The 12,893-nt window shown below is 37.0% G+C and overlaps 1 protein-coding gene across 2 annotated transcripts in view; it reads right to left on the reverse strand.

Moving 5' to 3' along the window:
• Positions 1–12,893, reverse strand: part of PDCD4 (programmed cell death 4) — a 24,893-nt gene that overhangs the window by 11,319 nt on the left and 681 nt on the right. Inside the window, exons 2-5 of one of the 2 annotated variants that reach the window (XM_004700930.2) lie at positions 9,501–9,600; positions 7,393–7,653; positions 5,566–5,660; positions 1,384–1,497 (exon numbers count right to left, since the gene is read on the reverse strand). In XM_004700930.2, coding sequence (XP_004700987.1) covers positions 1,384–1,497; positions 5,566–5,660; positions 7,393–7,653; positions 9,501–9,543 — 513 coding nt within the window. In that variant the 5' untranslated portion in view covers positions 9,544–9,600. Of the gene's footprint in view, positions 1–1,383; positions 1,498–5,565; positions 5,661–7,392; positions 7,696–9,500; positions 9,601–12,893 lie in introns of both variants that reach the window. The other variant, XM_004700929.2, reaches the window with a different exon arrangement.

Here is a 12,893-nt window from a genome sequence, read left to right on the forward strand (position 1 = left end):
AAATTAGGTGCCTCAGCTAATATTCAGGTTGGGTTATACTCAAGTATATACAGTATTTATATTTTTAGGGCGATTGTTTTATAAGCATTTATGGAGAGATTCACTTTCCATTATCTCAAGCTGTTTTACATGCCGTTTTTCTTCTGAAGGTCAGTGCTTTGAACCCCACAATAACTCCACAGAAGAAAGAGGCGACGGTCCACTTTGTAACGACAACAGCCTTGGAGACCTATGGGGTACTTCGACTCTGCCCCTCAGTCACTGAGTCGGAATCAACAACAGTAATGCACACTCAATAGCACACAGCAACAGGCCAGATCAACTTCATAAATAATTTCTAATTAATACAGTAAATGTTTCCTATGTAAATTGTACTTTAGGAAGACCTAAAGAGCATTGTTTTTGTACTACATAATTTTTTTCACATCACTGATTATTTTTTAAAGATCATTTTATTGGGGGCTCATACAGCTCTTGTAAAAATCCGTACATCAATTGTATCAAGCATATTTGGATATATGTTGCCATCATTTTCTGATTGTTACTTTAAAAAGAAAGTACAAAGATAAATTTTATCCTAATTCTGAGCATCAAAATGAATGTCCAAAAAAAAAAAAAACACTGAAGTCAACATTTTTTTTTTTTGAAGTCAACATTGTTAACTGAGGTCTAGGTCCCTTGAGACGATTCAGAACGTCCACGTTGTTAGAGATCAGTCACTGGGTCACCCCCTACTCATAGCAATGCTATGCACAAAGGGATGGGACCAAGGTGTTCAGAGCATTTTCACTAGCCAAGCTTAATTTGGGAGCGCCAATCAAAATGTTCCATATCACAGCAACACAGAGGTCTCCAATGACAGACAGGGGGTGGCTGTGCTGAGGTCCACTAACCAGGAATCAAATCTGAATCTCCGCAGGGAAGGCATTACTGAACGGATAATGTTTTGTTTGTTTTTTTGTAATTTACCCAGCTAGATTTCTACCACTGTCCCTTAGAAGATTCACAGGTTCCCTGAAATGCTATCAAAGAATATGCTGCCCACAGGAAGCCATGAGTTTAGGTTCGTGGGGAAGCAACAACTCAGAAAAGGAGGGGAGAATGGGTCCACAACAAGCAGACCATCATCAATCCTTGAACTGCATGTGCAAAAGTGATCAAAGACATGTATGTATATTTTGCTGCGCATTTTTCAGATCTTAAAAGGGGTGTAATTCCAAACATGTAAGAAATGGTTTAAGCTAATGAGACTTCACAAAAAGTCATTTATACAAAAGAAAACACTTATCAGTGGGCCAAGATCACTCTAGTTATGTTTTACTTATGATAGCTTATGCTTCCTCTCAGACATTAAATAAATTGTACTTGCAACTTCAAACCTACCGCAACTTCATTAGTATCGCCATGCTCAAAATATTCCTGTATGATTGGTGTCAAAGTCTTCTCAAATGCCCTTTCATCCAAAGGCAGAACTACAGTTTCATAAACACAGTTCTCCTGAAAAGGCAAAGGGAAAAGAGAAAAAGTTATGAAGAACAAAATATCCAGATTTATTAAAATAGTTTTGTAATTTTATATTGCAGCTGGTCAATAATCCCCACTTCATGTTCCATGCTTGAATATTTGTCTCCAAATAAGATTTTATGGTGTTTAGGGTAAAAGTTTACACAGCAAATTATGTTCCCTTTTAACAATTTCTACTGCACAAATTATCCCATAATACTGGTCACATTCTTCACAATGTGTCACCGATCTCATTCTCATTCAGTTTGCTCTGGTTGGACCATTCCCAGTCCTGTAATTTCCTTGCCCCTTACTATCTTATCTTGGGAGTCTGATTTTGGACAGTTGGTCTCAGATAATTGATTTTTTTAAAGATTCTTATTGTTCAAAGTTGATATTCTTTATTCAATAAACCCATCTGCTGCTTTTTAGGTAAAAGGTAGCCCCCTGGGGTTATCTTTTGTTTAAGGGAAATATACTTGAAAAGACCTCGTTTCAACTGACCCAGGAAGTCCGTGATTTTTTTTTGGAATTTGAGTTCTGTCCTTAAACCCAGCAGCCATTCCACAGGAGAGGTGTATCATCCTGCTTTCATAAAACTGCAGTGTTAAAAACTCTTCACGGCAGTTCTACTCCATCAAGAAGTCAAAATTGAATCAACAGCAATGGGTGGTCTAGTTGATGGGTTTTGGTTTTTTATTCTTAATTAATACTTTAAACTATATCAGGAGAAAGACGAGGCTTTCTGCTGTAAAATCAGAGGGGCAGCTCTACTCTGTCCCATAGGGTCGCGATGAATCAGCATCACCTCGATGGCAGTGGACTGGTTCATATTTACTTGGTTAGACTACATACTTCTGTGTGTCTTTGATTTCCTTCTTTTGTTCTGGACAAGTAGAAACCAATATGCTTATGCTTCACTTATCAACATGGTTGGGTCCAAAGACTCAATCTACATTATAAGGAAATGGGGGTGACCCTCAGGTCACAAAATGCAGGATAACATGGTTACAGAAATGCCAAATTGTTACATAATTGCCAAACCACTGAGAATCACGGCCCAGCCAAGGTGATATATATTACCTTAAATATCACCTTGGCATTCATCACTGGCAGACATACATTGTTAATGTGCAAAAAAGACTAAAAGATTTTTGCTATTCTCATGTGCAAAATGTTGGAGGAGATGGCCAGTAAGTGATGAGTAGGAGTAGTGATAGTTAGATGACTACTCACAAGCTTCTACGACCTCAGAAACTACTAATCAGTATGTGATATAGAACAGACTTTATGAACCTTATGAATTATGTCAATTAACAAGTTGTCCCATGAGAGCATGCTAAGCCTTCAAACTCAAAACCTAATCTGGTAAGGTGTTTAGGTGATCACTTATACAAAAGATAGAACCCATTTATCACTATTCTTTTACAAAACCCGAGTATGATAAATCAATATGTGCATTAGAACCATAAACATAGAAAATACATGACCTACCTAAATTCTCCACGCCTTTTGCTAATTTTTTATATGTCAGAAAACTAGTCACTTGTTAATTAAAAGGCTTTATTATGGCTTCCTATTCTCTTCATTAAAGCTTAACTTAAAAAAAATTGATTAAAGACCTAAAGCCTTCATGACTACAAACTATTTTTTTAATAAATCATTTTATTGGGGACTCTTACAGCTCTTATCACAATCCATGCATACATCCATTGTGTCAAGGGCTTTTATACATATGTTGGCATCACCATTTTTAAAATACTTTCTACTTAAGCCCTTGATATAAGCTCATGTTCTCCCCTCCCCAAACCTCTCTCCCACTCACGAACCCTTGATAATTTATAAATTGTTTTCATGTCTTACACCAACCGTTGTCTCCCTGACTAGAAACTACTAGCACATAATAAAAGTCCCTATAATAAAAACCAAAACTCTAGTTACTGAAAGATCACTAAAGACAAAGTTCAACCAACATTTAAAAAAATCCTGATTAATGTCTATCGCCAAAACCATCTCCCAGCTAAAACCACTGAGTATAGTATATACACACACCATTCAATAAAGACAACCTTACATATGCCATGACATTTTCCTGCCTAAAAAAATCTCACGACCATGTCTTATCTTATGCTCAGTATTTTTAAAAACATGCTTAATGCAAAAAAAAATGATGGAAGCAGTGCAAGACAACAGGAGGTTTGATGAGTTGTTAAATGTGCAAAGCTGATGATTGGTTTTGTAAACCTTCACCTAAGTTCATAATTAAAAGTCTTTAGAAAATGAACATGTCACAATGTCTGATATTTGCTTCCAAATAATTCAAAGTACAGTGGGTATGGGAAGATACAAGAGAAGAGTGAATGCTAGATAGATGATGAAATAAAACTGGCCATAAATGAATAATTATTATAGTTGAAAAGCTGGGAGGTGAGTATAAGTGGATTCATCATACTATTCTTTCTACTTTTGTCGCAGTTATGTTTTCCATTAAAAATATGTTTTAAAAAAGACAACTCAATCAAAGCATGGGTGAAGGACCTCAATAGACTTTCACCAAGAAGGATATTCAAACAGCCAACAAGTACATGAAAAAAATGCTGTTATGAGCTAGAAAGGAGATGCAAATCAAAAGCACAAACAATGAGGGGTCTACCACCTCACCCCCTTAACAATGGCAGTAATTAAACAAAGTTCACAAGCTTTGGAAAACAGAAACCCTACCCATTGCTGATGGGAATGTAAAAGGGTACCACTGTGGGAAATAGTTTGGTGGCTCCTCAAAGAGTTGAGCATAGTGTGACCAGAAGTCCAGCAATTCCACTCCGAGGTCCATACCCAAAAACCTGTAAGCAGCAGTATGAATGGACCAATGTTGACACAGCACTCTTCTCAACAGACGAAAGGAAGAAATAACCTAAATAAATACCCAACAACCGATGCATGAATAAGCAAACTACAGCACATGTACAATTGAATTATTAGTCAACCATACAGAGGAATGCCACAAAGCATGAATGTTTTTAGGATGTTATGCTGGACGCAAAAGAATACCGTATGGTTACCAACTATATGAAAGAAGAAAATATACAGAAACCAAAAGTAATCAGCCATTACCTGGGCTGGTAGGAAAAAAAGGGACTTTGCTTAGGGCATAGGTTCCCAAACATATTTGGCCTACTGCCCTTTTTTCAGGAAAAAAGGTACTAGTGTTTGCTCCACTCCCAGCAATTTAAAACTTTTATACTATAGTCCATAATGCAGGGTAAATCCAGGTGTCTGCTTTACACTCCCTGGATCATTCCAAGGAGCCCTGATGGCATAGTGGTTACATGTTGGGCTGTTAATTGCAAGGTCAGGAGTTCAAAACCACCATCTTGGGATAAAGATGGAGAATTTTAGTCCTATAAAGAATTACAGTCTAGAAAATCTTATATAGGGTCAACATGGGCTCGATGGCTGTGAACAATGAACAAATCATAACTGTGCACCCCCAAGAAAGTGTTATCACCCACTTTGGGAAGCTCTGACTCAGAGAACACTGAAAACACCTGATGATATGTCAACAATGACAGGATTCAAAAAAATGGTTGAAAAACTTAATCACTGTCACTTAAGTGTGCATACAGGAATTAAAAAAAAAAAACATCCTTTTTCCAAACCAAAACTTAATATTCACCATCCAGTAAAAGGGACATAGAAATTCTAGACCTGTTAAGATATTTAAAAGGATGCATGCTCTTCTCAATTATCATTTACTACAGAAACCATATTAACTCAACAGACCTTATTGAAAAAAATGATCAACCTGATAACCTTCCTATATGAATTTGTATAAAAATCTACTTTTGATTTACATCAGAAATCATGTGAAGACTTATAAATACTACAAGCTGATCTGCTGAGCTAATCCAAAATGCACTCAATAATTTGAAAGCACTATGAATATATGTGTACCTGATTTAGAAAATCAAAGGTTCTGTTTATGAATATATGATTAAGTTATGAGCATGAGGCCAAAAAAGTCTATAGCACTTAAATTTTTTTAAAATGAAACAGTGATACCTGGTCATCATCATAGTTAGGATCTTTCACGTCCACTTCCTCCACGTCATACACTTGTCCAGGTGTACCCCACACACCTTTACCTCCTGCACCACCTTCAAAGGGTTAGAATTGAAAAGGAATGACCCCAAAATCTCATGTGACAAATCCCATCCTAATATATTACTCACGAGGCAAAACACAGATAGATAAAATCATAAATGCAGAAACCTACCTGAAAAAATAATATAAAACCCTCATCTATAAGAACAACACACATGTACATTTGCTGCAAGAGCCACGCTACTATAAAATGTGTGATAAGGGTCACTGAAAATGCAGTTTTATTATAAATTTTCCATGGTTCAAAATTTTACTTATCTAAATTGAAATGCAATTACAAGTATATATGATTCTGTATGAAATGAGATGGTTCATACAAATTTTAGCTGAAATTAAAATCTAAATTCCAGATGTTCAATTAAATAACAGCTAAAATTTTGTTTTAATTGTTTAGATTTTTCCAGCCAAGTTATAGTAAAACTGTTTTTAAATCATATAGTTGCTTTTCAATATTCACAAGTTTATATATCTTATAAATCTATTTCCAAAAGAATCCATTTGAAATCACTTGTAAGCTTAAAACAAAGCAGGAAGATGCCTTAAAAGAAAAAAAACAAAAACAAAAAATGGCTATACTGATATGCAATTGACTTCTAAATCATAATTTTGACATTTCTTGGAACCAAAAGAAATCAACATGTTTGGGCCAGTAAAATATGGCAAAGAAATCTTAACAAGGAAGAAACTATTTAACAAAGAAATGTAGTGATCACCATCAAATGTCTTAAAGTCAAATACTCTAGATATAAAAGTATAAATTATACTTCGATAGTAATGTTAAAAATGATTACTATTTAAGCATTAACAGTACTAATTCCCCCCCCCCCCGCATATTTCTGTATACAAACTGACCAGAAGTTTAACAGTCCCAACTTTTAAAGCTGCTTTTTGAATAAACATTAAAATGTTTTTATAGGGTCCAATATAATGTTTGTCTTCTTCGAACTTTACAGTGTTACCAATGATGGGGGGGAGGTGTCACAGGATGAGCAGAAGTTATCTAATATCTGCCGCAAGAGCTCAACAGAACTTGATAATTCAGTTTCATTCTGACTGAGCCAATGATTATAAAGGTATCCAACACAATTTTTTTTGTTTTACAGACAAAAATATTTTTCAAAAAGTCTAGTTTATAGGATGGGAGTTCCCACTATATGAAAGAAGGTAAAATCTCCAATTTGTATTGAGATTCTACTTCAGCCAAAACCCAACAGGTCAGATTAAACCAGCACACAGCGTACCTGCCAAGTGCCCATCACTGCTCCAGACACAGAGGAGGCAGCAGTGAAACAGTCCACACTCCAGTACTCAAAGTAAATATAACAAAAGAGAATGACCAGCTATGTTTATGAATCACTAAAGTTCTGATCAGACGTTGCCAACCAAACTTGTAGTTATCATGTATTCTCAACAATGGGTATTATCAGATTCGTGTTGACTTTCTCCCTTTCTTGCCAGCAAAGACAGTACATGCACAGTTCACAACTGTGAAAACCATCAGTATTTTGCTGTAGGTGAGAGAAAAATGTTCTGCTCACGGAACATTATTGGCTATCTACTTAAATAGCACGTTAGAATGGTCCTCAGGACATTACCATATAAAAATAGACTTAAGCCCAACCCCGACACTGTTTAAATTTCTCTCCTTCCTAGAAGGAGGCAGCTGTAGCACAGAGGATCAGATTTTGTTTTCCATCCATTTCTCCGGCTCGAGCATGTACCAACCTTTCTTCGGCAGGCCCCGTCCTTTCCCCGATCTGGACCGCCTATCAAGCAACTTCCCCTTTGGACTGGTTGGCACAGCTACCCCACTTCTCAGGGCTTCGCTTCCATTGTCACTGACGGAGTCACCTCTGCCAGAGTCCCGGGATGAGTTTTTCCTCAGTCTACGTTTTGCCTTGGCATTAATTCTAGCTTCGTTAATGGAGGATGCTGAAATCCAATTTCCATTTATTTCGTTCTTTATTTCCTCAGTCCCCACGTTTTCTTCATCACCAGAAAAAAGAGAGTCACTTAAATTATCAGGATCTTAAAGAGGAAAATGAAAGGGGAAAAACCTCTTAAGTGCTTTAAACACCTACAGTCTCTTCTACGAATATACTCATCAATTACACTAGGTTGTACCACGTGGAATTACCATTTTTGTAGGTTAGTAACCATCTCACAGCCAATCTCCTATAGTTCAGCCTAATAAATGAGTAGTAAACAGGGTTACTTTCACATTCTCATGAATTTTAAATACACTCAATAAGCAACGTTCATTTTCTACTTTTTACTTGGTTCTTAAGTTCTCTCACTTCTCAATAGCAACCACTTTGGAATTAAAATAGCAGATAATCACATTTTATACACTGCCAATAGAAAAGTATTTATACTTCAATTTTACACATGAGGAAAATGAAGGTCAATGAAAATAACTTAGCTCCTCCAAATATTAGAATTGGAAGGGAAAACGTTGGGATTAGTACACTAATCTCTCTAACTTGGACTGTTTGCTATAGGAAGAGTTTACTTAAAGAAAGGTCTCTCTCAGACCCACTCATTTATTGGAGAACTGCAAGTTCCTCATTTGAAGGCAGTATTGGGCAGAGGCACCAAGAACATGGTTAGAATTCGGCCTTGTTATAGTCAGAAAAAGTATACATCTTCAAGTGGCATTGTCCAAGAAATAAGAGTCACATCTGTAATTTTAAATCTACCAGTCCCATTAAAAAGTAAACAAACAGGATAAATTAATCTTAATATATTTTATTAAATCCGAAATGTTATCATTTCCATATGTAACCAATGAAAAAATTTACTGAGCTATTTCACTTTCTTTCATACTAATAAAATGAGCACTGTGCCACCAGGCTTCCTTGTAAATTGTACACATTAATGACTTAATCATGAAATAAAAGTGTAGCATTTAAATGTGAAAATACATTTAAGTTACAGGAAATAACATGACTATAAAAGAATGACCTAAACTGTTGTTGGTTGTCATGGCAACTGCATGTGTGTCAGAGTAGAAACTGCTCGACACATTTTTCTAGGCTTTGACTTTTCAGAACAAAATCACCAGGCCTTTCTTCCCAGGTCCCTCTGAGTGGGTTTTATCTGCGAATCTTTTAGATGGTAGTTGAGCATTTAGCCATTTGGGCCATGCAGGAACTCTAACAGCTTGCAACATTCAGAATAATGTGCAACAGTGGTTACACACGGGCTCCTAATTGTAAGGTCAGCGGTTTGAAACCACCACCAGCTACTCCTAAGAAGACAGACAGGGCTTTCTACTCTCATGAGTTATAGTCGTGGAAACTCACAGGGTCAGTTCTACCCTATGCTACAGGGTTGCTGCAAGGTTTCTTCTGAGAGAGTACTAATTAGCTTTCTGGAAAGCTATTCTGAAGACTAAAAATGTATTTGCCTTAAATTATTTAATATTTGCACTTCTACAAAACCATGTTCATTTTTATAATGCCAACGAAGCACCATGGGTTATTTATAATATATAAATTATTTAGGGAACATATCAAAGATACCAATAATTTACATAGTGAAATCACTAACATATATATGAAAACATGAGTAAGGTCACTATTGCTCTTCAGTCTGCACTATACTTCTTTATAACTAGAAGAATGTAAAAGAATGGGCAGAAGAATAAGCGGATTTTATTAATTTCCATATAAACAAGATCACAAACTTTGAAATTTGAAAAACAGTATCGTATATATTTATTCTTACAGCATGAATAAGACAGTGTGTAAAGTAAAAGTGACGTTCATATTTTCATAAAATAAGCTATGGCTGAAATGTTCACAGTCAAGGTTTAAGATCTTCTCCCTTACCTGTAGGGGTTACATTCAGTACCTGTTCATTTTCTACATCCATTGTTCCTTAATTTCACTTGCACTGATTAATCACCAAAAGGAAGTCTTCCTCTAGAGTCTGTTTGGGGTTTTTGGTTTTAAAAAAAGGGAGGGGGAAAGTCAACAGCTTTTAAACTGATACAATTACGGCAGCTTCACACAGTTAATAAAGAAATCAGCATATAATTCCATTTTCTAAAATAATTTACTTTACATTCAAGGAAAGCACTTACTTTCAATCTCCTTGACAAGTTCATGAGTCAAACAGACCCCAGATTTGAGCATATGTCAAAATATTCTTTTAAAGGTAATTAAAAAATATATTTACTATGTTTGTTGTAATTGTGTAAATTAAAGGAATCTACCCATCCACACTTGTCCCATATCTTTTAGGAATGCACACTAGGCCTCTGATGTAATCCATTATACATATTTATAATGCAAGGATGGTATTACCATATGTTACCATCGGTTATCAGAACTGATATGAAATATACACACAGTTTTGGTTCAAGACTATCAAACTATCTACAACATATCTGAAGGCAGATTATAGCTTCCATTCCAATACCTAGATCTCTATAATGCTCATTTTAGGATTTTTGAGTTTTGCACTAATGTGTATATATTCTAATTTTTTATTGCAAATTCGGTCTAAATATATATTTTAGATTTTTATTCAATTTAAATAATTTATCAAACCCTTCCAGTAACTTGCCCTGTCTCCTGCCACCTCGCCTTACTGTACATGTTTTTATAATCTAAAATAGGTGATATTTTTTAAAATGTGACCTATTTCAGAAAGAACAGGCATACAAGCATAAGCATTTCATTATTTAGAGTTTGGTTTCAAAAGGCTCAAAAATTAACAACTCTAGAAGGTTTGGAATAAATCGGTTCACTTTTCTTTACACAAAAATTCGCTTGGTGATAAAATCAAATGTTACATGAAAGAAAGACCATCGAAACAGTTTTATTGAAAACAAGGGTATTATGGTGCAGTGAAGTAGTATTTCAAAATCTGAACTTATTTTTCAAATAGCAGTTTACCAAGAGGTAGTAGTTTGCTTAAATCATAGACTAATTACAACCCCTTTCAGTCATTTACAATTATTCATTAGCAGTGTGCTCTTCTAAGATATAAAGTGCATAAAACACCTATTAATTACAGAAAAGCTATCTTTTTCATATAACAGTGCCCCCCTTGGGTGTCATTGTAGAGTAACAATGCCTCCTGGAACTCAAAGATAAAAATGGCTTTTAAATTCAATATATACTAATTTTTAAAACTCTTGTAAGTTTACTACCACTCTTTAGAAAAGAGTATTATTTTAAGAAACTGAAGTAAATAAACCTATGTTATAAATTTGACACTGGTATGATCTTTGAGACTATGAAGACTAAGTTAAAACACTGGTGAGGGTGTTCTCTAGTTTGCTCAACATAAATAAGCATGTGTGACGGCATATAATTGCATATAATCGCTGGTCGGTGTAGTTCCCACCAACTCTGCATTCAGAAAATAAAGTGCGCTTTAAAACTATACACATAGGAATATGTGCAAAAATAGTTTGCAAAGAGTCCATGACCCCCGTGGCTGAAAATGAGACATCCATTTTATTTCACTGCATGAATTTCAAGGTCTAAAAAATGAATAGTGCCATACAATGTATGAGTTTTTTAATGAGTTACATCGAAAAGCTTTCACTCTCTATAGAAGTACATAAGACAAAATATTTCCTGCAAAGGAAGTGAAGGAACCTAACGAAGGAAATGAAATGATTACAACTGCTATTTCTAATTCCTTTGACAATTCAAAAATAAGTTTACATGCATTATGTAGGTACTCCTACTCTGCAGACAACTAAGATTCCCAAAGGGCTGGTGATCTGTCCAAGAGGGGGCAGCTGTTCCCTGAGAGCAGTAGGACCCTAACCCATATCTTCTCATTACAAGCTCAGTACAAAACTTTAATATCCCATTAAGATTCCCTCTCAGGAATAACAGGAAGAAGCTTGTGAAAGCATAAACTTTCTATTGTGTCAACATTTCAAATATGACAATACAAGCACTAAATAATCCATTTGAGCTGCAGAAGACGTTCAGTGGGAAAAAGAAAAGTACCAGCAGACAGCTCTCATCCCAAACTTACCAACTTTGTTTTAAGGAGGGGCTCCCAACCAAGTCCTGTCTTGAGGCAAGACTTTGCCATTAGCAGCCCAGTGCACAACCACTGCGCCACCTGGGCTCCTCCTCGGGACAAGACTGATGCAATCAAGGACCCAGTCATGCTCCGTAGCACCACTGATGGTTCATTAAAGGAAAGATGTTTTCCATGTGCTTAACTCTCCTCAAAGTAGGAGTGCCTTTTTCCTCCCTAATTTACTTAACTCTTAAAATTTTTTTCCCTCCAAACTTAATGAAAGTTGAAAGCAAGCAAGAAACATCTAGGCCCTACATCCTTCACTCTCAAGCATACAAATGAATTTCCATAAGAAATACGAATTTGGAAAGACAAACAGGCTGACATGAAATGTTCTCTTTTCTCCAACGTGTTCCAGATAGCCCCTAAAAGGCAGAGCCGCCTCCTCTCCCCACCCCACCACCCCAAAACATCCATTTCCCCAAATGTAGCTCAGAAATTACTCTGACGGTCTAGGGAGCAATGTCAGGCCCAGCCACGGGCTAGCTAGGAAATTACTTGTATTCATTCCCGGGGTTGCAATCACAGTAGACGAGCTGCTTAATCCACAGTGTTCCACCACCACGGTTTTTTTGTTGTTGTTGTTTTTTGTTTTTTGCAGAAAACAGCAAAGTGGCCTTTCTTTTTTGCAGCCCCAACAATTGCCACCCCCACCCCGAGGCTTTCCCATCACCAATACAGAGACGCCAATGTGTGGAGAATTCAAAGGCGCCTGTTGAGCTGTGCAGGGATCCAGTGAGCCCGCAATGAAACAGCGGTATGGGCGGAAAGTACAGGAATTAAATGGAAAATACATCTGTAGTGGTCCTTCCTCCTTAAAAAAAAAAAAGTGGGGGCGGGGGAGCCTCCCCCCAAAAAAAAGTGGGGGCGGGGCCTCCCATGAATAAGTAGGACCGAAATCTAAAACCGCAGAAAGCCACCAGGAAAGGCAGGTGGTCGTCACTATGGACGTTGGAATCCTCCTGAGGGGCGACGGGGCCCAGGTGACATCTGCAGGCAGCTTGGGGGCTCCCGCTAAAGAAACTCACTGCGGGCACGGCGCCCCAACAGGGGTCTCTCAGGACGGGGGCTCCCTTCCTGGTGTCATTTGGACGGAAACGAAGAGAACCTGGGTTTTTCTTGCACCGGGAGGGGTGCGAGGCGGGCGGCGCAGGGCCGGGGCGCGGGGC

Source organism: Echinops telfairi, unplaced genomic scaffold (genome assembly GCF_000313985.2).
Source record: "Echinops telfairi isolate 266 unplaced genomic scaffold, ASM31398v2 ScPeMD7_70;HRSCAF=299, whole genome shotgun sequence".
Lineage (NCBI taxonomy): Eukaryota > Metazoa > Chordata > Mammalia > Afrosoricida > Tenrecidae > Echinops > Echinops telfairi.